General features: G+C 53.7%; 1 protein-coding gene across 1 annotated transcript in view; it reads left to right on the forward strand.

Moving 5' to 3' along the window:
- Positions 1-25,774, forward strand: part of PPARGC1B (PPARG coactivator 1 beta) — a 111,202-nt gene that overhangs the window by 71,300 nt on the left and 14,128 nt on the right. Inside the window, exons 2-8 of the mRNA XM_059417141.1 lie at positions 7,394-7,567; positions 13,838-14,059; positions 17,456-17,572; positions 18,620-19,772; positions 20,879-20,915; positions 21,504-21,568; positions 22,694-23,486. Of these exons, the coding sequence (XP_059273124.1) occupies positions 7,394-7,567; positions 13,838-14,059; positions 17,456-17,572; positions 18,620-19,772; positions 20,879-20,915; positions 21,504-21,568; positions 22,694-23,486 (2,561 nt within the window). The remainder of the gene's footprint in view (positions 1-7,393; positions 7,568-13,837; positions 14,060-17,455; positions 17,573-18,619; positions 19,773-20,878; positions 20,916-21,503; positions 21,569-22,693; positions 23,487-25,774) is intronic.

The raw sequence follows: 25,774 nt of genomic DNA on the forward strand, positions 1-25,774 counted from the left end.
TTTTTTTTTTTTTTTTTTTTTTTTTTAGCATAAGAGGGATGAATTAGTCGTAAATTTTTCATTGATAGTTGATAGAAACTAGTACATAATCTGGAAAGAGAACTTTCTCACTCCTATAACTGTGGAGTAAAGAGAATAGCTGGCTTCAGGCACAGCTGGATCCAGGTGTTTAAGTTATTTTATCAGTACTCTCTCGCTGCTTCTTGGCTCTACATTCCTTGAGCTGACTTCATTCTGAGGCAGGCTCTCTTCCCAAGCAGTGGCAAAGATGGCTGCCAGCCTCTCCAGAATTAAATTCAGCCAGCTGAGCCCCTAGTTTAAATGCTTTAGCAAAGTCTTGGTGTTCACTCTGATCTATCTCTGAACCAGGTGAAGCACTTGTTGTGGTCACCGGGTGAAGGCTTTTAATTAACCAGACTGTGCTTCCCTGGACCGTCTAGGTGGTACAAAGGGACAACTTCCCCAAGAAAAATCAGTAGGCTGCCACCGGTAAGAAGGGGCATGGGTGGGAGACCAGCCATATAACAGAGGTGGGACAGAAGAAAACATCTGTTTAATGAAATGGCTTTGCAGGGACTTCATGAACATCTACCTTACTTCCTTCTTAGAAGGAAAGTATGAGTACAGAGTCATAGGTCCAGACCAGGCCAGTTCTAATTGATTAGTAGTGGCTACTAAGGCTCCATGTTGAGCAGGCTTGGGGCTCAGCAGGAAGTACAGTGGTGTGGGTGTTCGGTTAGTGGTATCCACCATGGTTAGGAAGGCAGGGAAGTTGACCCCACTGCCCACCCTAGCAGATCACATGGCTCGTCCGGCCATTCCTGATGGCAATTTAAAAGGGAAAAGTTGCCTCAGACCATCAAATACAGCTTCTTGTCAGTAGAGGAGGCTCTGTGCTGGCAGTAGTGCACCACCCTAACTACTGTCCTAATCTGGAGTCTCCATGATGGTGGTCAAGGGGTCTGTCAGGCTCAGTGGGGGGCCCTGCTCCCCTTCATCCCAGGCAGGTCTGGAAGGAGCCAGTGTAGTTTGGCTGTCAGGAAAAGGTTATTTCTCCCACAGAAACCATGAATGATGATAACACTGGGATCAGGGGGCTGGTGGAGGTTGAAGGAACCCAGAGTTGGAAGAGCCAGTAGGTTTAGGACTGAGGGAATGGGTCAGAAGACAAGGCCAAGCATTGACCTTCTGATATCCCCCGTTTTTCCATCAGTCAAATGGGGATGCTGGCCATCAACCATTTCCTGCATCTTGGAAAGGTACCAGTGAGACCATAGCTGTGAATGTCACTTGAAAGTCAACTGTAGGGACTGTATCTGTGACCACCATTCACGGGTGTCTGATGTATGCTAGGCTCCCAACCTATGCTGCTTTATCTTTGTAAGAACCTATGAGACAGGATTCTTTGTATTTTTTTAATTTTATTTTTAAAGATTTTATTTATGTGAGAGGGAGAATGAGTGAGAGAGAGCATGAGAGGGGAGAAGGTCAGAGGGAGAAGCAAGACTCCCTGCTGAGCAGGGAGCCCAATGTGGGACTCAATCCTGGGACTCCAGGATCATGACTTGAGCTGAAGGCAGTTGCTTAACCGACTGAGCCACCCAGGTGCCTGTGCCAGGATTCTTTTTATTATCCCCCTTCTGTCAGTAGAAGCCGAGACGGCCAAAGTTACACCCTGACCTCAAAGGATCAGCATTAAACAGCAAAGCTGGGGCCCAGACCTTTGTCTGTGCCTCTTTCCAAATTTCAGGACAGCTCTTCCCTCTCCACCTTTGTCTCCCCCTTGGTAAATTCATTCATTCATTAATTTATGAGTAAAGTGCCAGGTTCTACCTAGATACTTCCAAAAGCCTCTAGTTTCTGGATTTCAGAAACTAGATTAGTACAGAATTGTCCCGAATTGAGCAAGAGGGGTTCACAGAGTCTGTCTGTTGGATGCTCTTTTCTAGAGGAGGCAGTGAGGACCGAGAGGGCAGGTGACATAGTGAAGTGTGCACTCGGAGAAAGACGCACAGTGAGTGTGAACAGGCCCAGAACCTGACCTCTGTCACGGCAGGCTGCCTTCTCCCTCCTGCTCCCTTTCGCTCAGTAACTCTGACAATGTGCTTTAGGCCAGGGACTAAGCTTGGTTCGTTGATTGTAGTCAGGAACGTGGAGCCACCAATTTTTCCTGAAGATGCATTCTTTCTTAAGCAGCGAATCGATTTCCAACAAGATACATAGGCTTCCAGTGAAGCCACTTACGTGAATGTACAAAACACCATTAATCCACTGCGAGGGCCGTTTATCTCCCTGGCTTAGGGCAGCTGCAGCCTTTTCAGATCAGGCATGTGATGCTGCTGGAGGAATGGGTGCAGAAGGCCCAGCAACCAGAGGGGCATTCCATAGCAGGAGCGTAAGTGAACCAGTGGTGGGGACCAGAGTGGGCCGTCTGCAGGAGGCCAGGGCACGGCACAGCCCCAGGCCTGTCCTTATGCAGCCATGAACTTGCCGTGGGACTTAGATCTTTCTCAGCCCTTGTCCGAAAGCCCCCACCGCCCAATCAGTAAACGGGAATAAATGGTCTCAAATGTTGCTTTCCACTTTCAGAAGCAGATGCCAGGCAATGGCACAGACTTGGCAGGAAGCAAAGAGACTTGGCTTTGAATCTCAGCTTCACCATTCTGGGACCCTGGGTGCCATGGGTTGAGTTGTGTCTTCCAAAAGAAGATACGTTTGAGCCCCAACCCCCAGCACCTGGGAATGTGACCTGATTTGGAGACAGGGTCTCTATAGAGGTCGTCAAGTTAAGGCGAAGTCATTAGCATGGACCGTGATCCAGTCTGGCTGGTCTCCTTATCCAAAGGGGAAACGTGGACACAGAGGCAGGCACCCACAGAGGCAAGCCAATGGGAAGACGTGCAGGGAGCACCATCCACAGGCCAACAGTAGTGGCCTTAGCAGGAGACACCCCTGCCAACACCGGGAGCTCAGCCTCCCGGCCTCCAGACCCGGAGGATCAAACCTTCCTGTCATTTAGGCCCCCAGCCTCTGGTGCTTTTTATTTTTTTATTTTTTTTTTTTTAAGATTTTATTTATTTATTTGAGAGAGAGAGAGAGAGAGCATGAGAGGGGAGAAGGTCAGAGGGAGAAGTGGACTCCCTGCGTAGCCGGGAGCCCGATGTGGGACTCGATCCAGAGACTCCAAGATCATGACCTGAGCTGAAGGCAGTTGCTTAACCAACTGAGCCACCCAGGCACCCCTGTGGTGCTTTGTTACAAGCAGCCTGGGCAGACGCATACAAGGGACCAGGTCCCAGAGTTTCCCAAGAAGTGACGTGGGCACAGTGACACCAACCCTGCAAGGGTCACTTTAAGAATCCCGTATTGCGGCCCCTGACATTTGGTAATAATAAGCTCGGTGATGGCAGTGGCTGTCATTGCCATGCTGTGCCCTCCAGTACCACTAGGGGGCCTCCAGTGGAGGGCTGGGACCCAACAGCAAGGCTTTAAGTCAGTACCTTTCAAAGGGACCTGATTTGGAGACAGCGTCTCTATAGAGGTCATCAAGTTAAGGTGAGGTCATTAGCATGGACCGTGATCTGAAGCACCCCTTCAGAAAGCCTCTCTAAATATGGAGAAGGCCAGAGAAATCACTATTAATGCAGTGCTTAATGGTTTCGAGCCAGAGAGTGGCGTCAGCCCTAATCGACAAGGTTGTGAAGCTGAGGTTTCTTTATTTTTATGTCCCGGGTACACTTGGAGTATGTTGAGAAGCTGGGAATAATCAGTAAGTGCAGTAGTCATGGCCATTTTGTGGGTGTTTTATAAAGGAGGCAGCATGGTTCTGATGGGAAGGCCACTCCTGGATGACCCTGAGCAAATCCATTAGCCTCAGTTTCCCCATCTGCCAAGTGAAGGAGGTAGACCAGCCAGGCCCGGGATTCCTAAGCTGCTTTTGTGAAGGCCTGGAAGTTAGTGTAAGTTTCTTGCACGCACAGGCATTGCTCAGACGTTTATTTTATGGGCGTGATAAGAGCTACGCATAGCCCTTGTCTGATTCTTTTTTTTTTTTTTAAGATTTTATTTATTTATTTTACAGACAGAGATTACAAGTAGGCAGAGAGAGAGGAGGAAGCAGGCTCCCTGCTGAGCAGAGAGCCCGATGTGGGGCTCGATCCCAGGACTCTTGAGATCATGACCCGAGCCGAAGGCAGAGGCTTGAACCCACTGAGCCACCCAGGTGCCCCACCCTTGTCTGATTCTTGAAGAAGCCTCGGATGCCGAGATTGTCTGCAGTGGCTCTCTGGGACAGCCACTCAGGGCTGCTGATTCCTGGCAAACAGTTTGGGATTCTGGGACTCTGATTTTGAAGTCGTTTCTGAGCCTCAGGAAACAAGTCCTACAGATGTGGCTTCTCTGAGTGATGGGATGAGAGGGATCAGGGATGTATACAGGAAGGGCTTCCCAGAGCGCTCATTGCTGGGGGCTTTGCTGGCTAGGGAGACCCCGGCTGCCCAGAACTCCTGTGTCTCTGCTTTGGCCCTCCCTCTCACTCCACAGGCCCTCCCTGTGGCCAAGTGGTGCCTCCCAGTCCCGCCACCTGCCCCTCTCCTGGGTGCTGCACCCGCCTAACCCATCTGCCGGCTTGACGCCGGCCCCACCCCCATCACACTTGGAGTAAAACCCAAATCCCTTACAATCTCTGCCTGATCCGGCCTCCACCTGCCCCTCTGAAGGCATCCCCCCCGCCCCCCGCTCCCCGAGTTGCAGCCTCCCCCACTATTGGTCAGTGCATAGTGCTCTAGCCTTGGCCCACGCTCGGGTCTTTGCCTTGCTGGGCCCTCTGCCTGGAACGTTCCTCCGCATGTCTTCCACTGCCTGACTCCTCCAAGTCTCAACTCAGACGCCAGCTCTTCCAGGAAGCCTTTCCTGCCCCCCCCAACACAGACTTCCTTTCCCTCTGTTCTACTCCCTCAGTGCACCTGGCCTGTTCCCTTCAGAGCACGAACACAACCTATAAGGAAATATTTGTGTGTTTTCTTCCCTACCAAGATGTCAGCTCGTGAGGGAAGAAACGGGGTCTTCCGTTGTCTCAGTGCCTGGCTCATAGTAGCATTTAATAAATGCTGGAATGCACTCACTCGCTTGGCTAAAATTAAGATGACTGACAACCCCAGGTGCTGGGGAGGGTGTGGGACAGTTGGCACACTCAGCACAGCCGGTAAGCGTGGACTATGGTAAAACAGTTCTGGAGAGCAATTTTTTTTCCTTTTTACAAAGTTACATACACTTACTGTATGACCCAGCCATGCCACTCGTAGGTTTCTGCCCAAGGGAGCTGAAGACGTATGTCCACATAAAGACTTGAACACACACATGGCGGACCTGTTCACGATAGCCGAAGACTGGAAACAGACCATCTAGAACAGGCAGGACTGCAGCATCCCCACAACCTGAAGGGACAGAGAGGAGAAGGAAGCTGAGGAACAATCCCCCCCCCCCCACCCCGCCCGGTGTTCCCTGGGCCAGGGCGGCTGAGTGGTAGTGTCCGGTGGTAGTAGGGTATGTTGGATGGGGCCTGGGGTGATCCCAGGGATGTCCCCAGAGACAGAGACTCAACTGGGCACCCTGCTCCCTAGTCTAAGAGCAGGGGACCAGCCACTTGAGAGAACCTGACGCTGGTGCTGCCCGTGGATACAGGATTCTTGCAAAACGCCAATTAAGACATTTGACCCAAATTCGCATAAAAGCCTTTTTCCTGTGTCAAGTTGAGCTAATAATATACATTTGTTCATAATTTATGAGGCTTAGTAAGTGGGAACAATTAAGGAAGAGGCCTGTGCAAAGCCTATTTTTTTTTTTTTAAGTGGCAGGCCTTTTCTTGTTCTCTAAGGCTGTTGCACCCTCTCTGCCCACCAAGAAACACTGCTGTTTTTACCGGTATTAGTTCTGACTTGTTGTTGGTTCCGTTAGCTACCGTTTACTGAACATCTCCAAGCCAGGCTGTAACATCGCCTTATTCAGTCTGAACTCTTCCGGGGGGGAGGGGGTTGTCATTCTAAGGCTGAGGCTGTTGGGCTTCAGAGAGGAGAATAGCTTTGCCCAAGGTTTCCCAGCTGCAGATTGGGGACGAGGATTCAGGTCTGCCGGACCCCAAGGCCTCTGGTCCGCCGTTTCTGGGTCAGCCTCCTAGCTCGGGCGATTTCTCAGTCTGCAGGGCAGCCCTTCTACTGGTCTTTGTTAGATGTGGGAGACCAGGGTCAGAAAGCCATTGCCTTCTGTTGAGTCGTTCCGGGCTTTGGCCTGAGAATCTGCATTGTTTCTAACATGGTCCCTGCTGGTCTTGACCCTGCCTGTCCCGGAACTGCACTTGGAGATACGCTGGTTCAGTCAGTGCTGTTACCACAGTCTCCGTGCCTCCCTCGTCCCCCATCCACCACGGTCAGGTGCGCATAGAGACTTGTAGACTTTTTCCTGGACATGTGCATATATATTACTGTGAGCAAAGAATTGCGTAGTTTGATTTTTCTCTTTTACACATGTGACATAATAGTCTACTGGTTCTAGTCTATAGTTTAGTTTTTATTTACATTTAATGTGTCTTGGAGAGCATATATACTGCTGCCTCATTCTTTTCAGAGGCACCGTGGTATTCTGTGCTTCAGGTGACTATAGTTTTATTTACCTGTTGTCCTCGGATGGGTGGTCTTCCACGTTTTAGACATTACACCTGGTCCTGTGAAGTCCTCGAGAACATGGATGAATGTTTCTCCAGAACATCGTCATTCCTCAATAATGTCAGCCATTCGGGACGCCTGAGTGGCTCAGTGGGTTAAAGCCTTTGCCTTCTGCTCAGGTCATGATCCCAGGGTCCTGGGATCGAGCCCTGCATCGGGCTCTCTGCTCAGCGGGGAGCCTGCTTCTTCCTCTCTTCTGCCTGCCTCTTTGCCTACTTGTGATCTCTCTGTCCAAAAAAAAAAAAAAAAAAAAAGCCAGCCGTTCTTATTGCTGGGTTTTTTTTGTTTCATTATTGATAATTGCGTTCCAGAAATCCCCTTTCAGGTGGGGACAGTAGTGTAAATGAGGATCTATTTAAAGCTTCTAATGAAGTTTTCAACACAATAGTTCTGTTAAGAAGAGAGAGGTGCTGTGGGGGAAAAGGGCTTTGAGGGATGTGTAGGAGAGCGAAGGAGGAGGGGAGAGAACAGCAGGCAGAATTTGTATTGCCAGGGCCTGGCTTCATTTGACCATTGCTGGAGGGTGGGACATCTCTTGGTCACGTGGCAAAGTCAGGCCTTGGCCTAAGAGCTGCCAGGGTTCCAGGCTGGCAGCACCATGAGTAAGAAGGGTCCATGCCTGAATCCAGCCAGGCCCAGCTCTGACTCACCTCCTTTCCTTCCTGTCTCCTCAGGGTGGGGGGTCCGGGGAGGAGCAACTCTGCGCTGACTTTCCTGAGCTTGACCTCTCCCAGCTGGATGCCAGCGACTTTGACTCAGCCACCTGCTTCGGGGAGCTGCAGTGGTGCCCAGAGAACTCGGAGACTGAACCCAGCCAGTACAGCCCCGATGACTCCGAGCTCTTCCAGGTATGTCCTCCGAGCCTCAAGGTTATCTCTGCTCCTGAAAGGGTCTCCCTGCACCAGGGTCTCGCTGCACCACCTCTTCTGCATTTGCTCATGCGAAGAAGTCCCATCACCCCACAGCTCTTGGGACCCTGCCTCTCATCTGGGATCTGCCGTTGATCTGGGGTGGTTCTCACCTGCTCGCCGGGCCTGTTACCACCTCTGCACAGGGAGGGCTGGGAAGAGCTGCTCTTGCTATGCCCCTGCAGTCAGAAAGGAGCCCCCCAAACCCCGAGACTTCCCTTTTGTGTATTGTCTCACTGACTTCTCATCCCTGCCCTGTGAGGCAGGCACGATGATGAGCCCATTTTATAGATGAGGAGACTGAGGCTTGGGGAAGTTAAGTCACGTGCCTAGCACAATTCACCTAGTCAGTATCTGAGCTGGATGCAAACCCAGTTGGCCTCCCTCCTGAGCCAGGGCTTTGTAACCACAGCGACGCCATAATGGAGATGACTCACTTGGATAGAACAACTGCGCTGTGGCAGGATTGTCCCTGTTGTGTCTGTTAACTCATTGAATTCTCTTAACAACCCTTAGAGCGGGTACAGCTGTCTTCATTTTTCAGTTGGGGCCTAGAGATTCTTTGAAAAGAGGCAGAGCCAAGAACTGCTGTGCCTATCCATGCCTTTCCCCTTGCACACTCTGCGTCCAGTCTCGGGGGCCCGTGATGGGCGACACATCCTTTAAGAAGCCCCCGAGTACGAAATACTATGATGTCTGGGATTTGCTTCAAAATAGAGCAGGCTCTGCGTGCATTTGCAGGTTTGGGTGTTTTGGGGAGGGTAGTAGGTGAAATAAGTTGAGTGATGGGTGCAGTCAGATTTATTATTCTTTCCTTGAAATCCCTCCCCCATAAAGACTGGTGGGAGGAGGCTCGCCCTGCCCGTCTGGCCGTATGATCATATTGCCGTGTGTCAGGTGTCACGTGTCGGGTGTCGTGCTCGTGTGCTGTGAGCGTTCTCTCGGTCCTGATGCATTGTAGCGCTCCTTCTAGAAAGGGAAGCTCCTTCCATGTGTCAGGCACTGTGCTGTCTATAGTCTAGAGAGAAAACTGACCCTAGCTCCGCCAATGCAGAAACTGCGCTCATTGTAACGTGCGCACAGAAGAAATGTGCCAGGTGTGAGAAGGGGTTCTAACGACCGGGTGGTCAGGAGAGGCCTCTCTGAGGATGAGATGGAGTAGCTGTGTGAAGCTCAGGGAGCAGGACAGAGCTCTCCAGGCAGAGGAAGCAGCAAGGGCAGAGCCAGGGAGCAGGAAAGCTTGCTGTATTGGGCAACAGAAGAGCTGGTGGGTAGTAGAGGAACATACCAGGGTAGAGTCAGAAAGCTAGGCAGGGGCCAGATGCTATGCAGGGTATTGTGGGCCGTGATAAGGAGTCTGGATATTTCCCAAGTCCTTTCTAACCTATAAAAAAAGGACTATTAATGACCATTTTACAGGTGATGAAAGTGAAACTCAGAGAGGTTACGTAACTTGGCGCCAGGTCACACAGCTAGGAAAGATCCAGTGAAGACTTGAACTGAGGAAGCCGTACCTCTTGGTACTGTACGACCTCTTTGCCAGTCCTGTGCAGAGCAGCAGGGCTGGGCTTCAGGTCCGACTATGTCCAGGGACCTGCATTCTTTATTTGAACAATAAGGATGAGACCTATGCTGTGCTGCTTTCTCCCTGAGACAGGGCTAACTTCCAGGAAATGCTTTCAGGTCATGGAGAGCTGATGATGAGAGGTTTAAAGGGTCCATGGAGACCACCACCACCTAAACTGTGCAGGCCCCTACTTCTCAGGTTGTCCAGACCCACCAGCAAGCCCCTGCCAAGATTCCCACTATGTGTGTGAAGTGGTCTTGGGCACAAGTGAGCCTGTGTGGCCCTGGGGCTCCCAGCCCAGTGAGGAAGGCATACCCCTTACAGATGGACAGCATCCTGGCCAACCTCTGCTCCCCCAGCCCCTCCCCTGTCAGGGTCTGCACACCCCACCTGCTCTCCCTAGCCCAGGCCGATTCTGCCCATTACCCATGGATGAACCCCTGTGTGTGGGATTATGGGATCGGTGCCTGCCCCCCACCGCACACAACGTCATAAACCCCATGACTATGGGGACTACGATGGCACTTATATCCCTGGGCTCTTCACTTGTGGAGTGCAAGCCTGGCACTTGCTCCGGCCTTAATAAATAGCTCTCAAGTGACTAAATCCTTCAAGGCCCAGCTCTCCTGTCGACCCCTTAGGCAGTTGGTGAGCTCCTGTCCTAGGCTCCCATCTGCATGCACGCACACGGGCGTGCCTGTGTCTCTGTGTCCTTTAGATGGTGAGTTCCTTGAGGACAAACAGCATTGGCTTCATCTCTGGGGCCCTCACATGTTGTAAGGACTCGATCACTTGCGTTGAATGAAGGAATTGATGGAGATACTTTCTTACCTGCCAAGGACAAGATGTGGCCCATTCCACAAGCCTCAACTTGCATCATGGTTTCTCCCTCATTCACAAGCCTGGTTTTCTCATTTGGCCAGTGAGAATCCTGGGGCCGTGCTGCCTGGGTCAGAGCTGTGTTCCCCCAGTCAGACAGTGCCACTGCTGTGGAAATAGACTTGGAACATGGAGGACAAGCCACTGTAACAGGGTTAACAGCCCCTCAGGGGCGGGGATGGTACCCTCCGTGTGTCTGTGTTTCCAGAATCCTCTGGCCAGGACCACAACCATCACTAAGTATTTTTGGAGGGAGCAGGCATTGGGTTGTTCTGTCAATTTGCTCTGTGGTCTTGGGCCAGTTGGTGTTGGGCTGCTGGGTGGGGCCTCAGTTTCCCCATGTGGGGAATGAGGAAGGAACGTGGTGGATTCTTGATCTGTGGTTCTTGATCCGTGGAGGGGAGCATCATCAGGTCCTTTTAGACTCTGATGAAATCTCTGTGCCCACTGTTGGAAAAAAAGGAGGGAAAACTGATTCCCTGGCTGTTTTGGAGCGTGGTTGAATCCCCTGGACAGGGAAGATTTTGGAGTGTTCTTCTGGCTTGCATAGCAGAAATCCTATTCCATGTCCCTCTGGAATTCAGGCCCCTCCTAGGCCTTCAAAGTGAAACATTTTCCCTGGGATTTCTTGAAGATTCCTTTTCCTCTGGCTTGAGAGCTGCTCAGGAAGGCTGGGGTGGGGCCGAGGCTATTAATATCCCTTGCTTCCCTGATTAACTCTCCATTAATTTGCACTCGGCTTCTAAGCGGAGTGGGGAAAGCCTGGCCAGTGGGCCCAGGGAAGAAGAGAGGGTAGCATGGGCCCTGTGATCCATTGTCCTGGGTGCTGACGGACTCCGTGGACGCCGTGGGCAGATTGGCCTTCCTTCCCGGCAGGGTCAGGGCCTCCAACCCCGCTGGCTGTTCCTGAGCCAGAGCAGCCCGGGGACGGGGGGGAGGTCTTCCGTTACTCGCTTCGTTTTGGCCCACCCTGTTGGGTGCTTCCTGAGGTCTTGGCTGTTTTGTATCCATTTTTGCACAGTGCCTCGCACACAGTGAATCCTACCGCCACCCTGACTTGCTGTGTGACCTTGTCCAGTCTGTTTCCCGGACCTTGCCCTCGCCCCCGCTATTAAAAAATGGCATTTTATGGCATTTTTGCCATTAAAAAAATGGCAAATAGGTTTCCTCGTAAGAAAATGAGGAATGGTAATTACTGCCTGGAGGGCTCTGTTAAAGATGTTGGTGTGGGGGCACCCAGGTGATGCAGGCAGCGGAGGGTCCGACTCTTGATTTTGGCTCAGGTCATCTTCTCAGGGTCATGGGATCGAGTCCTATGTCCATCTCTGTGCTGGGCGTGGAGCCTGCTTAAGGTTTTCCTCTCTCCCTTTGCCCCTCCTCCTCCCTCTCTTAGAAAAGACACTAGTGTGGAAAGAACAAGAGCCATAGTTGGTGAGTGATATGGGGGCGAGAGGCAGCGGCCACTCATGGGGCCCACATTTAACAGTCCTGGCCATTACATGATCCCTGAAGGATCCAGTTCTGATGTGTGTGATAATTCGTAGTATCTCTGGGCCATTGGCTGTGGTCCCTGGGAGAAAGGGAATTCTCCTTCCGTCCAGTGTCGGTGATATCATTTCTGAAGAACTTCCCTCTAGAGTCTCTCCTTTGAGACGCTCATCTCGGTCTCTCCTGGTGGCCAGAATTCATTGTTTGGTGCGTTTGTTGTTCTCTTCGGCAAATCTTCCTGGAAGCCACCTGCCCCAGATGCTGAGCTAGGCTTGGGAGATTTGCTCGCAATCACCCCATGGCGGCAGAGCCCCCTGTGGTCAGGCCCCAGAGTGATCACCGGGTCCCTGGTTCCAAGGTCTTACTTCACTGCCTGCCAGGCCAGACGGATTGCTCTGGGAATAGCGGGGACTCTGGCCTGAGGGGGGTGGGTGGCGGCGGCCGGGGAACTGGGGGGAAACAGTCAGATGAGCCCATCGCATTCTCAGGCCAGAGTCCGCGGGTCCGGATCTGCCCTTGTGTGTCCTTCCTCTCCCCCACCCACCACACTCCCCAGGGCCTGGGTCAGGCCCAACCAAAACCTTCTTTTGACCTTTCTTTTATTTTAGCTCTGTTCCAAAAATGACAAACGCGTTTGTTCTCTTCGCCCCACGTCCCCCCTTCGAGTTACGCAGCTGCTGCTGCGGTTGTAAGGCCTGGAACGGGCTGAGTGCAGCCAGAAGGCTGTCACGAGATGCGAATTTCAGATGCACTTCCTGAAGAAAGGATAAACAGCCTGACCTGGGATGGGAGAGAGTGCCGGCGGAGGCCTCGTGTGACCGCATGCGCCTCCGGCCGGAACAGGCCCAGCAGGCAGTGCCCACTCAGCGAGGGGCTCGCTGCCTCACCGGGGAGCTGTGCGATCGCCACGCTCCGGGGCCTCTGGTCACCGGGGCCAGCGGGCTGTGGGTGGGCGGGCTGGGTACATGCTGACCCTCATCATTTTAGATTGGAAAAGCTTAAGTCTCCGCTCATCTGGGCCATCATGGGCTCGGGGGAGTCCTCCTCTGTCTTGGATTTGCTCTGCGACCCTGGACACCTTGTTCAGCCTCCACGAGCCTCAGTTTCCCCAACTGCAAAATGGAGATTGGAGTAGAACTCCCATCATAGAGGGTCTCCCCTCCCCACCCCCGCCCAGCTAGCCTGTGAATCTTCACCACGTTCCCTCCATAGCAGCTCCGGTTTCCTTTCTCCCTAGGCTTTCGTTCTCTAAAATGCTCTTGTTTATGCCCTTGTTGGAGTCTGTTCTCCGCTGGTAAGGATGCTCCATGGGGGCAGGGGCTGCACTTGTCTGGGTGCGCAGTAGGACCGGTGCCCCGACCATGCAGGGTGCAGAATAGCCTTTCAGTACATGTGTGTGTGTGGGCGGGGGGAGGGAGGGAGGGAATGCCGCTGCCACCACTACTGTCATCCTAGGAGTAAAGGAGGCAGTGGTCCGGAGTGCTTCTTACACACCGGGCACCATTTGCCAGGCATCTTGATCTACATTAACTCAACTGAAGTTAGGTCCTCAACCATGACCTTAAGAAATAGGTACTGTTGTTGCCTGGGACAGATGAAGAAATGAAGTCACTTGCTCGAGAACTCGTGATTGATAAGTGTGGGATCTGAGATGCAACCCCAGCCCCAGAGCCCAAGCTCCTGACCCCTCCTGATTGGTGAGCAAGGCCGAGGAACCCACTGGGAAGCGGCAGCTGTTTTATTACTGCTCTCGTTATCACTGTCATGGCCAACCCCGCAGCTTCCAGCCCGTACATGGCCAGCCTGGGCCCAAGCATCAGCGGGGCTGGGAGGCTGCCATGGGATGCCGTTCCCAGAAGCAGAGAGCTGCAGGGGCCCAGGGCTGGGTCCCGGGAGTTAGAACAGGAGGCTGTGGTGTGGAGCCACTGTCCGTGGTAAAGGGGACAGCGGGTGTCTTTCAGGTGGACAGCCCTGTGCCCACATTGATGACAGCAGAGCCAGGATTGGGGCTCCCAGTCTGAGGCTCTTTCCAGGATCACCTGCTGCCTGCGTGCAAACTTCTATGATTCCTGGAGTCGATAACATATTTCTCAGGCATCTGCTGGCCCGATGATACTGAGCGATCTGAGTGGGGGGAGGGACAGGAGAGGACTTGGCAGTGGGGTGATGGTGGGGCAGTTGCCTGTGCAGACCGGATTCCCACTAAGGGGACGTGAAACCCGGGTGCTGACTAACCGTGTCCCTCTCTGCTCCACACTGTGCGCTCCTCACTTCAGATCATCGACAGTGAGAATGAGGCCCTCCTGGCAGCGCTCACCAGGACCCTGGACGACATCCCTGAAGATGACGTGGGTCTGGCTGCCTTCCCGGCTCTGGACGGGGAGGATGCGCCTTCCTGCACTTCGGCTTCACCCGCCCCCTCCTCTGCACCTCCCAGCCCCAGCCCCTCGCTGGAGAGGCCCCAGGCCCCGGCGCCTGAAGTGGACGAGCTCTCGCTGGTGAGCACTTGTTTCTAGTGGACGTGGTGGTGTCTGGTTGTAGGGGTCGTTGTGTGCAGGGGAGATGGCGCCAGCCCCTGCAGGGCTCTCTGTGCGCAGCCTGGAAGGGCTGCCAGGAAGGCCTCTCCGGGCCTCACCTTTCCCACCGGTACAGCTGGGCTAACCGCAGAAACTCCCCCTGTACTCTGTAGGTACTTTGGGATTTCATGCACTCACCTTCCTTGTGTGGTTAACCCTCAGAGTCACACGTAAACCTTTTCCTAAAGGTTACGCCGTATACACGCAGTAAAAATGCAAACAGGAAATGTGGATCCTTCAAAGCAAAACCTCCTTACCCCTCCTGCAGTTGCGTTCTCCTTGCCTGGCGGTAACCATGGTTACTGATCTGTTTTGTGACTTTCCTCTTCTACTTTTTTTGTTGTTGTTGTTTAAACACTGTAAGAGAAAGTCTGCCTTATACACTGCTCTGCACCTTTTCTCAGTGAAGTGTGTGCCTCGAATACTCAGATGAGCCCAGGTCTCTCTGCTCCGTCCTTTTTGTCAGCTGCATAATGTTCTTCCGTAAGGACGTACCGTAACTTGTTGAACGTGTCCCTGGTTGGTGGGGATTCATGTTGTTCCAACTCTCACTGCTGCACCACTGTGGTCAGTGCCCTGGCACAGCCCTTTGTCTCCTCTCAGTGGAATTCCTGGGCCTACAGATACCCGATGTTTCCGTTTAGAAAGCTAGTTCCAGGTTGTCCTCCACAGAGTTCAGACTGGTTGCTGCTCCCACCAGCGGAAGTTCAGTGCCGTCTGTGAGTACACGTGGAACGGGGGAATGTGCACAGGGCATTGCAGTTTTGGGGGTAGAAGCTCTCAGCTTTTATCACATCCTTAAAGGAATCCAGAGTTACTGAAAGCAGTTGCCCCTAATTCTGGCCGAGGGTTCCGGAAGCCGGAAGCTGAGAGTTCATGGGGCGTGTGAAGTCCAGCTTCACTCACCTATCTTGGGCTCCCTGCCCTGGTGCTACAGCTCCTGGGGGCTGGCAAGACCCAGCTGGAAAAATCAGAGCTTATTGAGCTGGGAAGGGTTTCAGGTCATGGAAAGTTCTGAGCAGAAAGGCCTTTGGTGACTTATCAAGGGCAGCTCTGGGGAAACTGAGGCCCAGAGCAGGGAAGGAGTCTCCTCTGGCCAACATAGCAAGTCCATGTTCTGACTTCTGGTCCAGAATCCTTATCCTTCTTTTCCACTGCCTGCAAGTTCCTTGGAGTGGCGTGAGACAATTAGTAAGCACCTGCTGTGTGCTAGGCACGAGAGAATACGTTTGGTCCCACATTGCGGCTTCTGCTGACGGGAATCCGACTGGGTTTGAATCTCAGCCCCACCAGTTAGTGCTTGTGAGTCCTTTAGACCCCTCATCTCTCTGACTCAGCTTCCTGGTCCATAAGGTGAGGTTAATCATGGGGCTTATCTCAAAGGCTGTTAGGAGGAGTGCAGAAAATGCACGGAGAGCATTTAGAACAGTTCCTGGCACATAGAAGTTGCTCAATAAATACTATCTAAGTAATAGTGCTGGCGGTAGTACTACCAAGAGGAGTTCTCTGTGTGGGTTCTCTGGGAGAGGCATCAAACCCCAGAGAGGCAGAGAGCGACCCCTGCTGGCCACAGGGTATTTCTTCCATGCCTCAGACTGCCTTTCCCCCATGTCTGCTGCACACGTCAGGCCCTGTGCTAGACGCACAGGAAACAGACTCACTGTCTAGATTCCCAGCATACCCACAGCGTTCAGAAAGGCCCTGAGAAGGGATCCAGATGTCCAGTTCTTAATTGGGAGTCATGAATCCCAGAGAGTCCACCAGTGGACTGACTGCAACCCATCATGGACCTCTACATCTCTGTGTGTCTGAGGTCAGCAGCTTCTGTCTTACCCCATGAGAAACTCCCGAGTCAAAAAAAGGTTCATAACCAGTCATTTAGTGTTCTTGCTGCCATTATGCCCACGGAGAAACCAAGGCCTGGAGGACTCACTTAACGTCTCATAGTGAATGGGACTGAGCTGGACATAACCAGGTCCCTTCCCGCCAGCCCGGGGATCTTTCCCTGTCCATGTCAGAGAATCACAGAGCTGTCTGTGTTGGTTTGAGGTCTAGGTGGGGGTGGTGAGAAGCCTCAGCTCTTAAGGGAGTGAGGAGTGGTCTTTTCTCTGGTGCCTGAGCCTTTGATGCTCCTTGCTTGGGTGATCTGGGGGGCATATCCCCACCCTTTTTTTTTAAAAGATTTTATTTATTGGACAGACAGAGATCACAAGTAGGCAGAAAGGCAGGCAGAGAGAGGAGGAAACAGGCTCCCTGCTGAGCAGAGGGTCTGATGCGGGGCTTGATCCCAGGACCTTGGGATCATGACCTGAGCCGCAGGCAGAGGCTTTAACCCACTGAGCCACCCAGGTGTGGGGGTGGATATCAGTGCTGTAGTGAAAACCCAGCATGCTTCCTGACTTGTCCTCAGTCTTGCTGGGGTGGGATCCCTGGTGGAATTTTCAGGGGGTGCTCAGCTCCCTCTTTTTACCAGGGTGCACCGTGCCGCTGCCCTCTGGGTGCAGAAGTGTAAGCATCTCAGCAGTTCTTCTAGAAAAATTAGAAAAGCTACATAAGCTTGGGTATGCTTCCGCCTGTGTAAAAATAGTCAGGTGTGTCGGAGGTGATAGGTACATAGGTTCTTGTGTATTCGAATTCCACCTCGGGCCCGGGTCACAGGAAGGTGGTTCATAGTCATTGCCTCAGGGAAGGAGCAAGGGACACCTCAGGCAGGAGGGTGACTTGCTGCTCATCGTTTACCCTTCATATTTGTGGTGTGTGTTTTTTCACCATGGACAAGTATTACTTTTTTAATTTAAGAAATTAACTTTTAATGGTGTGATATGAGTAACCAAAAAGAGCAGCTGGAATCCCATATCAAAGAACCATTGTGTGACTTTCCAGATTGTGTGTGTGCGTGCGCACACACGTGTGTGTACTGCAGGTGTATGCAGAGCGTCCCAATAAAGTGTTCATGTCAGGTTTTAACAGTAGAATGGGAAATCATTCCCTGAGATTTATGTGGATTTCTCCAAGTCACAGGTACTTCTATGGGTTGATAACTCCAAAAAGGATTTACTTTTTATGGGGATGCCTGTGTGTGTGTGTCTTAGATTGTTAGACAGTCTGCTTTTCTGAGCTTCCCGTAATGAGAACATATTCTAGGTAGTGAAATGCCCCCCTTGTGTTCTTCCCGTGGTCCAGTGAGGACCTGGGCTCAGAGCATGCTCTGTCCCAAGAAGCTAGCTGTGGGCTCCGGCTTCTCTCCGAGACGCGCATCTCTGTGGCTCCCAGCGGAGCGCAGCCCCCATGCTCCTCTCCTCTCTGCTTCTCTCGCAGCTGCAGAAGCTCCTCCTCGCCACGTCCCACCCGACCTCAAGCTCCGACACGCAGAAGGAAGGAACCGCCTGGCGCCAGGCAGGCCTCAGGTCCAGGAGCCAGCGGCCCTGTGTCAAGGTATTTGTGCACATGTCCCCAGGCCACCAGGCCCCCAGGTGGCCTCTGAGGGGTGCACCCTTCAGCTCTTACTAGTGGGTATCAAGTTCAGTCACCTTCCAGTGGCCCTCCTTGTGTCTCACATAGCCCTTGTAGCTGGTGTGCTGGGTACTTCTGGAGGCCAGTTTGGGGTTCTGGAAAGAGCACTGGACTTCTTCTACACCTCAGTGTTCAAGGCATCATGTTAGACATGGGGTTTGAGCGGGGACAGGAAGATGTGGCCTGCTCTGAGCGGGCTTATTCTGATGGGTGACACACGGAAACCTGAGGTCCTCGCTGGAGACCACAGTGAAGAGTTTGGATTTCTTCTGGGGGGAAGCCACAGGAGAGTCCACACCTCTGTCCTGAACACCAAGGAGCGAAGCAAATCCCTTTTCCTCCATGGACTCCATCTTCCAAGACTTTCAGAGAGGTTTCAGAGGTGATTTCCCTGCAGGCCCGTGACTCAGAGCCTGCACTTAGTCCTTCCCCTTGGGCCCCTGGACACTCCTGCAGAGGACTTTAACCACAACATCATGCCCTTGAGGAAGAATCAGGATTTTTTTTTTAAACAGTTCTATGGGGGTGTCACTTAAATATCAGAAAAGGCACTGATTTTGAAAGTATAATTGGATGATTTGTATTAAATGTACACGGTTGTGCAGCCATAACCACAGTTTAGTTTTAGAACATTTGCCATCATCCCAGAAGGCTCCCCAGCACCGCCACGTACAATCCTTCGCTGTCCCCACACGCAGGCAACCACTGATGTAGTTCCCGGTGCCACTACTGAAGGGCATCGTGCAGGAGAGCAGGGTGGTCAGAGCAGGGCTGTGGCAGTGAAGCGGGAAGGGGCGAGATCCACGGCTGGAGGCCTGTGAGGAGGCTGCTGGTTCCTTCACTCCTCGTCAGCCGAGCACTGCCACATGCCACGTGAGCCCTGACCAGTGGCTTACAGGTGTGGGGCAGAGTGGAGGGGGGCGGTGCGGGCCTCCCGCCTCACTCGGCCCTCTCTCTCTCTCTCCCTAGGTGGACGGCACCCAAGACAAGAGGGCCCCCACGACGCAGTCTCAGAGCCGGAGTTGTACCGAACTGCATAAGCACCTCACTTCGGTGCCGTCCTGCCCTCAGACTGCAGCCCGCTCCCCAGACAGGGGCGTGTGGCCCCCACCCGCCCTGAGCCCCCAGCTTCCTGCCAAGGAGGAGGAGGAAGCTGGGGAGGACTGCCCGAGCCCCCAGCCAACTCCGGCCTCGCCCCAGGCCTCCCCAGCACCGGGTGGAGCGGGCTCCGGCGCCCAGGGCTCCCGGGACGACACGCAGGCCATGGTGCAGCTCATTCACTACATGCATACGTACTGCCTGCCCCAGAGGAAGCTGCCCCCCCAGGCCCCAGAGCCAGCCCCCCAGCCCTGCGGCAGCCCCTCCACACAGGCCAAGCCCCGGCCCCGGTCCCAGCACCCTTCCAAAGGCTCCTGGGCGGAATTCTCCATCCTGAGGGAACTTCTGGCTCAAGATGTCCTCTGTGATGTCAGCAAACCTTACCGCCTGGCCACACCTGTCTATGCCTCCCTCACGCCCCGCCCCAGGCCCAGGCCCCCCAAAGACAGCCAGGCCTCCCCTGGTCACCCGTCCCCCGTGGAGGAGGTGAGGATCACAGCTTCGCCCAGGAGCACTGGGCCCAGACCCAGCCTGCGGCCCTTGCGCCTTGCAGTGAAAGGACACGCCAGCCGGTCAGCCAGGCTGCGGCGGGAGGAGGAAGAGGAGGAGGAGGAGGAGGAGGAAGAAGAAAAAGAGGAGGAAGAGGAGGAAGAAGAGGAGGAGGAGGAATGGGGCCGGAAAAGACCCGGCCGAGGTCTGCCATGGACCAAGCTGGGGAGGAAGCTGGAGAACGTGGTGTGCCCCGTGCGGCGCTCCAGGAGACTGAACCCGGAGCTGGGGCCCTGGCTGGCATTCTCCGATGAGTCTCTGGTCCCTGCAGAGCCCCAAGGAGCTCTGCCGTCACTGCGCCTGGCTCCGGAGGCCTACAACGTGGAGGGGGCACTGGGCAGCCCCACGGACGAGGACAGTGGTCAAGACCAGCAGCTCCCACGGGGACCCCAGATCCCGGCTCTGGAGAGCCCCTGTGAGAGTGGGTGTGGGGACACGGATGAGGACCCCAGCTGCCCACGGCTCCCTTCCAGAGGTAATCGGAGTTGGTGGTCTGCAAGAGAGGGGGCAGGGGTGGGGTATGGCATACCCTACTGCACTGGGAGCCAGGAGCCCTGTGCTGGGCAAGTCCCTTCCGCTCTCTGGCTCTCGACTTCCCTTCCTGTGCAATGGGCTAGTTGGGCGGATCTTCAGAAATCACCCAGCCATCTCTGAGTTTTGCGTCATGCATGGGCCAGGCACCACTTTAGTGGACACAGAGCGAGATGCCTGCTTTCATGGGGCTTGTGTGTCAGTGGGCAGACAGGCAATCACAGAGTAAATTAAAAAGGGAGAGAATTGGGCGCCTGGGTGGCTCAGTGGGTTAAGCCACTGCCTTCGGCTCAGGTCATGATCTCAGGGTCCTGGGATCGAGTCCCGCATCGGGCTCTCTGCTCAGCAGGGAGCCTGCTTCCTCCTCTCTCTCTCTGCCTGCCTCTCTGCCTACTTGTGATTTCTCTCTGTCAAATAAATAAATAAAATCTTTAAAAAAAAAAAAAAAGGGAGAGAATTACAAATTGTGCCACGTGCTCTAAAGGAGACATCCTCGGTGATGATGTGACGAGAGGAGTGAGTCTGTAAATGCAGCTCCCTAATGACATTGAATTTTAAATGGGAGCAGTGGTGGTGATTATAACGGGTGTCTGTTGTATATTGGCTGTGTCAGGGTGCTGGTCTAAAACCTGACACAGCTTAACCCCACTGACTCCTCACAGGGGGCCTGGCATAATCTCTGTGGTCAGACCCAGAAACTGAGGCACAGAGGTATCCAGCAACCGGTTCAGCTTGCAAGTCCTACGTCCATCTGTCCACCCCCATGCTGTACTTCACTGTTTGGCCAGAAGGGGCCACCCTTGTACCTACCTGCTCTTTCCAAAACCTCCAGTAGTCAGCCTGCAGCTAATGTTGCTGAGACCCTGGGAACGAAGGTGGCATTGAGTTGTCCTGCCCTTCCCTGAAAAATGACAGAGGCCTTTGGGTCACATGCCTGCAGGGAGCCCTGCTTGGTACCAGTGAGAGTTCAGGGTTTCCTCCAGAGGGAAACGTCTCCTAGTGATGCTTTGTCAGGGAATCTCATTTTTTTCTTTTTCATCTTCTTTTCAGACTCTCCCAGGTGCCTCATGCTGGCCTTGTCACAAAGGTAGATTTTTGGAAATCACTAGTATGTTATTCCATGAGTTTTTGTCCTGATGGGTATGTGTATCGGGGGTGGGGGGGGGGTTGGGTGGCTTATCAGCCTCTGTGCCTGCCCCTGTCCCTATGCCCCTGTCCTCTTGCCATGTGGGGCTCTCCGTAACTGGGCTCCCTTACAAGGGAGGTCTCTGCAGACCCAGGGAAAGCAGGGGAATTAAGGTTTCAGGCCATTTCATCAGCTGTCCTCTCCAGGACGGGGGAGGGGGAAGGAATTCTTTTCTCTGCAGGGGAAAGCTGATCATGCTGTGTGGCCTTGGGCAAGTCTCCTCCCCTGTGCGGGCCTCAGGTGCTTGTCTGTAAAATAAGGAAGGTGATGATGCTTACCATGTGTCTGTCTCCTGTGAGGGCTATATGCGGCTTTCAGTTCCTCTAAGCCAGCATGGGGTTTTTCCAGAAAATTCTCCCCGGGACCCCCCCTCTGTGGGCAGCAGAACCAGGGTGTGTCACAGGGTCCCCCTGCCCTCCTTGCATGCTGGGGAAGTGGAGCCTGCTGCTGATTGGCCTCTTGCCTTTCTGTTCTCCCCACCTCCACCAGTGACCCTCCTTTTGGCAGGAAGAGCTTTGAGCAGACCTTGACGGTGGAGCTCTCTGGCACCGCAGGTGAGCCAGGGGCTTGGCTGGTAGGGTGCCCTTGGGGGAGCTGACACAACTCCTGGCGACGAGTCCCTCACACGAGCGGCCCCATCGAGCCCTCCCTGCCGTGGCACAGGGTCTGAAGGTACAGAGGAGGAGTGTTGTAAGGGGTGGGGGGGGGGGGCAGCCATTCAGCTACAAATGGTCAGCACATGAGCTGAGGGCAAGGTTAGGAGAAGACGAGACCCATGTCTTCTCCCAAAGGAGCCTACCACCTTCTGTAGGAGACAGACTCAGGCCACGCCGGGTTCTGTTCCAGGAACACACATTCATAAATAAGGATGTGCCCACGCTCTGGGAGCATGGAGGAAGGGGCGGGGTGGGGCGGGCAGACATGTGGCCCTGGGGAAGATCTGCAAGGCATCCAGAGCAGGGGCTTACAAGCTGGCTTGCGGGAGGAGCAGAAGTTGGGGAGATGAAGAGGCAAGAAGGAGATTCTTGGTGGTAGGAGCAAAGGCACATGGGGTGAAATCTCAGGTGCCCCCGAGGAGGCTGGTTACCTGGAGTTGCTGCTTAGCAAAAGGGGATGGGCAGGAGGGAGCAATCCGAGAGGCCGAGAGGAATGCCAGGCTGAGGGTTTGATCTTGATCCTGGAGGCTGCGGGAGACCCAGAAGGAAGAGATCTCGAGCGTTTATCAAGTTCCCTTGGGTGCACTGGGGAGGATGGAGGCCAAGGTTAGATGCAGGAAACACAGATGGCACTGTGGTGGTCCTGTCCAGGTGGGAGAATTGACCTGTGGTGCCTGCCTCCTTTCCACTCTGGGAGACATCAGAGGCAGTGGAGATGGCTTATTGAGGAGTTGGAGATACCTCAAATGACCTCAAGGTTTGGGCTGCTGTGGTCAGGCTCCAGAGGGACAGCAGGGGGATTTCATCACTTTACTGCCCAAGATTGACCGTGGACTGTGAGAAGTCCCGGGTCCCACTCAGGCGCAGCCAGCAATGCAGTGATCGATTAGTGATGCCTGCCATTCATTCCGTTGGGGAAGTGGCGGTGTTTGTGCTGCTTACTTGCCTTCCCAACCTAGAGTCTCTGTCCATTGGAGAAGTGATCTGTCTCCACCTCACAGGGTTCTCCTCTTGCTTGGCTAGGACTCACCCCACCCACCACACCTCCATATAAGCCCACAGAGGAGGACCCCTTCAAGCCAGACATCAAACACAGCCCAGGCAAAGACAGAGCTCCCAGCCTCCCCAGCCTGGAGAGTCTCCAGCTCGGGGCCACCACGGCAGCTGCCCACAAGCTGCCAAAGAAGCACCCAGAACGGAGCGAGCTCCTGTCCCACCTGCGGCATGCTTCAGCCCAGCCAGCCTCCCAGACAGGTCAGAAGCGCCCCTTCTCCTGTTCCTTTGGAGACCACGATTACTGCCAGGTGCTCAAGCCAGAAGGCACCCTGCAGAGGAAGGTGCTGAGGTCCTGGGAGCCATCTGGGGTCCACCTTGAGGACTGGCCCCAACAGGGTGCCCCACGGGCTGAGGAGCAGGCCTCCAGCAGGGAGGAAGACAGAAGCTGTGATGGCGGTGCCCCCGCCAAGGACAGTGTGCTACTGAGAGACCACGAGATCCGTGCCAGCCTCACCAAACACTTTGGGCTCCTAGAGACCGCCCTGGAGGACGAAGACCTGGCCTCCTGTAAGAGTCCCGAATACGACACGGTCTTTGAGGACAGCAGCAGCAGCAGTGGTGAGAGCAGCTTCCTCTTGGAGGAGGAGGAGGAGGAGGACGATGATGAAGAGGACTCGGGGGTCAGTCCCCCTCGCTCTGACCACTGCCCCTACCAGAGCCCACCAAGCAAGGCCGGTCGGCAGCTCTGTTCCCGCAGCCGTTCCAGCTCTGGTTCCTCCTCCTGCCGCTCCCGGTCACCAGCCACTCGAAGGACCTTCAGGTATGGATGGGTGGCCTCAGAGGGCCTCAGATGGGTAGCTGAGGACCCTAGTTCCCAGGGTGCCTCAGAAGGGAGGAGCCCTGAAGCTATGGCTGTCTCCCTGTGTGGCCCATGTCCCGGTCAGAGGTCCCGGGGGTGGTGTCCCTGGGGGGTTGTGGGCAAGTCCCAGGGGCAGGCAAAGCTGGCTGTGTGATGGTCAGGAGTCCCCCAAATTTCTGGCCCCAGGAGAGAAAGAAAGCCCACTTCTGGCCACTCATGGCCTTATGTCTAAATGAACTTGTCCCTTACACATCTGTGTTTTCTGCTTTTACATTTGTAAATCAAATCCAGTCTTTTATCTGTGTGACATTTACACGTGAAAGGATAATCGCAGAATTCTAATCTGTGTTCTAAAAAAAAAAAAAAACCCTGGATTTAAACCGGCCATAAGGTTTCATCCCATTTCTCGGTGCCGTCCCCCTGGAAGCTGCTTTACCTTCCCACAGCGATGATGCCTCATGAGCCCGTGTGCTCATAATATCTTGGGTCCCTGGACTGGTCCGAAAGAAGGAGCTGGTCCAAAAGTCAGCGGGGAGCCAGGCAGAAAGAGTGGAGGTTTGGCATATGTTGGTGGAGACAGGTTGCTTCTCTCCCTGATCAGAGCAGGCCCTGATTCTTCAGCGGAGGGAGGCCCCGAGGAGGGTCAGTGCAGGTCCCAAACCCTCCGCCTGAGATGAACCTGAATGACCACTAGGTGGTGGTCTTGGGTCTAGAGCCCTGCAGCAGCCACCTGACCCTTGTTCCCCTGTGGACAGAGGGCTGGACCCTTCCAGGGTCTGATTCTGTACGTCTGGGGGTGGTGGGGGAGAATCTGCATTTCTGACTAGTTCCCAGGAGATGATGATGTCCCCAGAGTGCCATACTCTGAAACCCAGAATTCAGGTAATAGAAAAATATCTTTTCTTAGAGAAACTCAGCTTTATATATCTACCCCAGCAGCTTGTATCTGTTTGAAAATCTGAATCAAGCAAATATGCGTCTTCCCTTTAAAATAGACGTAGACCTCTAACTGGGCATTCAATTTTGGGGGGTTTGTAGATTCTCCAGACACTAAGGTTAAGATTCCCTGAGCTACCTGTTACTCAAAATGAGTTCCCTCTTGATTTTTCTAAAAGCCCCTCTACGTAATAAGCCAGGGTGATTGGTCAGACCTCTCTGGGCCCTCTTTCTGGCTCCATTCTCCTTTCCCCACGGGTCACTGTGCGCTAAGTGACTTGGCATCTGCATTAGGCTGTTTCCTCTGCAACATTTAGTAGCTCAGAAGCTGCTAAGGCTGTCTTGTTTTTGAAACACATCCCCCCAAGGCTGGAGCTGGAGCTTCCTGGCCTCTGCTCCCTCCTGACCAGCTCAGGCTGTCGGGGGAAGGCCTACATTCACGCCCTCACCTGCAGAGAGATGGGAGCCCCTCTAGAAACTCCCATGGCTTCTCCTTTTCCTTCTCTAGCTTTTGGGCCAAGTTCAGGGCTGGCTTTTTCTGCTCCCTAGAGAAAATTAATGGGTTAACTCTGGTCTTGCTCAGCTGACAGAACTTGGCGCCTGGTGAACCTGGTAAACCAGTCATCCTCCGTCTTCTCTAGACCCACATTTTTTAAAACCTGTGCTTCTAGTACTCAACATTGGTCCACAGAAGTGTTTTGAGCTGGTTTCATAACACAAACCCCACGGTACCTTCCGGTCATTCTCAGCTCTTTAGGTGGGAAACTGCCAGTCTGCAAATGGATGATGGTATTTGTTATTTATAGCACTTTTTTTTTTTTTTTTTTTTTAAATCGGAGAGAGAGAGGTTGGGGCAGAGGGAGAGAGAGAATCCCAAGCGGGCTCCACGCCCAGTGTGGAGCCCTACTAGGTCTCATGACCCTGAGATCCTGACCTCAGCCAAAGTCAAGAGTCAGACACTTTCCCGACAGAAACCACTCAGGCACCCTCTGTTATTTCTAGCGCTCTGAAGATTGTGAGTCACAGCCCCTTCTGTGACCCTGTTTAGCTTCACAGATGCACTTGGAGGGCACATCTGCTTCTTATCCCCATTTTGTGGGCGAGGGAGCTAAGGCTCTAAGAGGTGCAACAGAAAGGCAAGCCAGCAGTTACTGAACAGCTCTTGAGCTCAGCATTTTCTGATTCGTGCCTCACAAATGGCCAAGGAGGCAGTGTAGTCAGTTCTCCCTGTCTTACCGTCCTAGAACTGCAGCGAAGGGGATGTAAGTAACTAGCCCAAGGTCACCCAGCCAGGAGGCAGTAGAGCCAGGATT

This window comes from Mustela nigripes, chromosome 12 (assembly GCF_022355385.1).
Source record: "Mustela nigripes isolate SB6536 chromosome 12, MUSNIG.SB6536, whole genome shotgun sequence".
Taxonomy (NCBI): Eukaryota; Metazoa; Chordata; class Mammalia; order Carnivora; family Mustelidae; genus Mustela; species Mustela nigripes.